This window comes from Lactuca sativa, chromosome 5, assembly GCF_002870075.4.
Source record: "Lactuca sativa cultivar Salinas chromosome 5, Lsat_Salinas_v11, whole genome shotgun sequence".
Classification (NCBI taxonomy): Eukaryota; Viridiplantae; Streptophyta; class Magnoliopsida; order Asterales; family Asteraceae; genus Lactuca; species Lactuca sativa.
The window spans coordinates 114,942,349-114,944,422 of NC_056627.2; the positions used below are offsets into that span (position 1 = coordinate 114,942,349).

General features: G+C 43.7%; 1 protein-coding gene across 1 annotated transcript; it reads right to left on the reverse strand.

Moving 5' to 3' along the window:
* Positions 1–1,057: 1,057 nt before the first annotated feature.
* LOC111877697 (uncharacterized) lies at positions 1,058–1,684 on the reverse strand. Its single transcript, XM_023874206.1, has one exon. The coding sequence runs from the start codon at positions 1,682–1,684 to the stop codon at positions 1,058–1,060; it is 627 nt and encodes a 208-aa protein (XP_023729974.1).
* Positions 1,685–2,074: the final 390 nt, after the last annotated feature.

Below are 2,074 nucleotides of genomic sequence, written 5' to 3' on the forward strand. Positions count from 1 at the left end.
TTACAAACTTGTCTAGGTATGGTCTACAGACCCTATTCATCAAATCCATGAAAACAACGGGTGCGTTCGTTAGTCCAAAAGGCATGACTAAGAACTCATAATGTCCATAATGGGTTCTAAATGCTGTTTTGTGAATGTCCCCTTCGTGAATTCTTAGTTGATGATACCCTGACCGAAGGTCGATCTTTGAGAAGTATGAAGCGCCCTGCAATTGATCGAATAAGTCATCTATTCGAGGGAGGGGATATCGATTCTTGATTGTCAACTTGTTCAGTTCTCTGTAATCAATGCACATTCGGAACGACCCGCCTTTCTTTTTGACGAATAACACTGGGGATCCCCAAGGTGAAGAGCTTGTTCGAATAAACCCTTTATCTAGAAGTTCTTGAAGTTGTCCGGATAGTTCTTGCATCTCGGATGGTGCAAGGCGATATGGTGCTTTTGCTACCAGTGCCGCTCCGGGAATTAAATCTATCCGAAATTCGACCTGTCTGTGAGGGGGTAGACCGGGTAATTCCTCCGGAAACACTTCGGCATAGTTTTGAACCACTGGAATCTCCTTGAGTTGCTTAGCTTCAGGTTCTCTTTCTAGCACGTGGGCCATGAATGCAATACAATTCTTCTTCAGGTACTTGTGAATCTTCATGCTTGATACAATGTTTAAACTTCTTCCTGACTTCTCACCATCTATGATAAGGGTTTCTCCATTAGGGAGAGGTATCCTAATGACCTTCTCGTAACAACCAATGTCCGCTCTATTTTTGGATAACCAATCCATTCCTACTATCATATCAAAACTACCTGGCTCTATAGGAATTAGGTCAATGCTAAAGAGTTTATCAGCTAAGTTCAAAGTACAACCAGGAATTATATCATTAGCCCTAATTTCATACCCATCAGCACGTTCAATAGCATAATAATTCCTCATCTTTCTCGATTTCAAGCCAATTAATGGTCTAAATGCTATAGAAACAAAACTCCTATCTGCTCCCGCATCGAATATTACTGATGCAAAATGGTTGTTCAGGAGAAACGTACCTGTTATCACCTCAGGGTTCTAACGAGCTTCTTCTGCACCAATCATAAAGGCTACACCTCTTGGCCGTCCACCTTGATTTCCTTGGAAGTTTTGCCTGGCTTGGCCTTGTCCATTGATACCAGGCCCCTTGTTCAGTTTGGGACATGCTCTACGGAGATGATCAGTACTGCCGCACTCGTAACATGCCCCTTTTCCCTCCTTATTCAACTTACAATACTTCGAGTAATGGCCTGTTTGTTTACAGTTTTGGCACACTGGGCAAGCTCCCTTGTGATGGAAGTTACACTTATTGCACTTCGGAAGCGGTCCTGAGTACTGCTTTCGCTCCTGCACTTCCATGACTTCCTGTTCCTGAGTTTTCACTGGTTCTTGCTCCTGGGCTCTTACCATAAAGTTTCTTGAGACTTTCTGCTTCCTCCCTGACTTGCCTCCATACTTCTTCTCTCCCTGATCTACTGGCTTCCTCTTGCTACTAGAGTTTTCCTTTGTCGATGCTCTAATCCTTATTGCATCATTGGTTAGTCGATTTGCTAGACTTACTGCACTCTGAATAGTAGATGGGTTTGCTGAGGTAACCATTCCCCGAAATTCTGGTGCCAGACCCCAGATGTAACGATTTATCCGTTTCTCCTCAGGAGTAACCATGTGAGGTACCAGTTTTGCTAGTTAATGAAATCGGACTGTGTACTTCTCTATTTGTGTTCCAACCATAGAATGGTTCCAGAATTCAGATTCAAGCTTTTGAAGTTCATCCTTGGGACAATAGTCCTCTATCTGCAGCTTCTTTAGGTCTTCCCAAGTTAGCTGATATGCCGCTGTACGGCCTCGGGTTTGCACTAGAGTATTCCACCAGGTCAATGCCCTATCTTGGAGTAGACAAGTTGCATACTCAACTTTGTTGCGCTCGAGGCATTTGCTAATGTGAAGGACCGACTCCATGTTGTCAATCCATTTCAGCAACCCGACCGCACCTTCCTTTCCGTGGAACTCCTTAGGTTTACAAGCCATAAAGGACTTGTAGTTGCATTCTCTTTC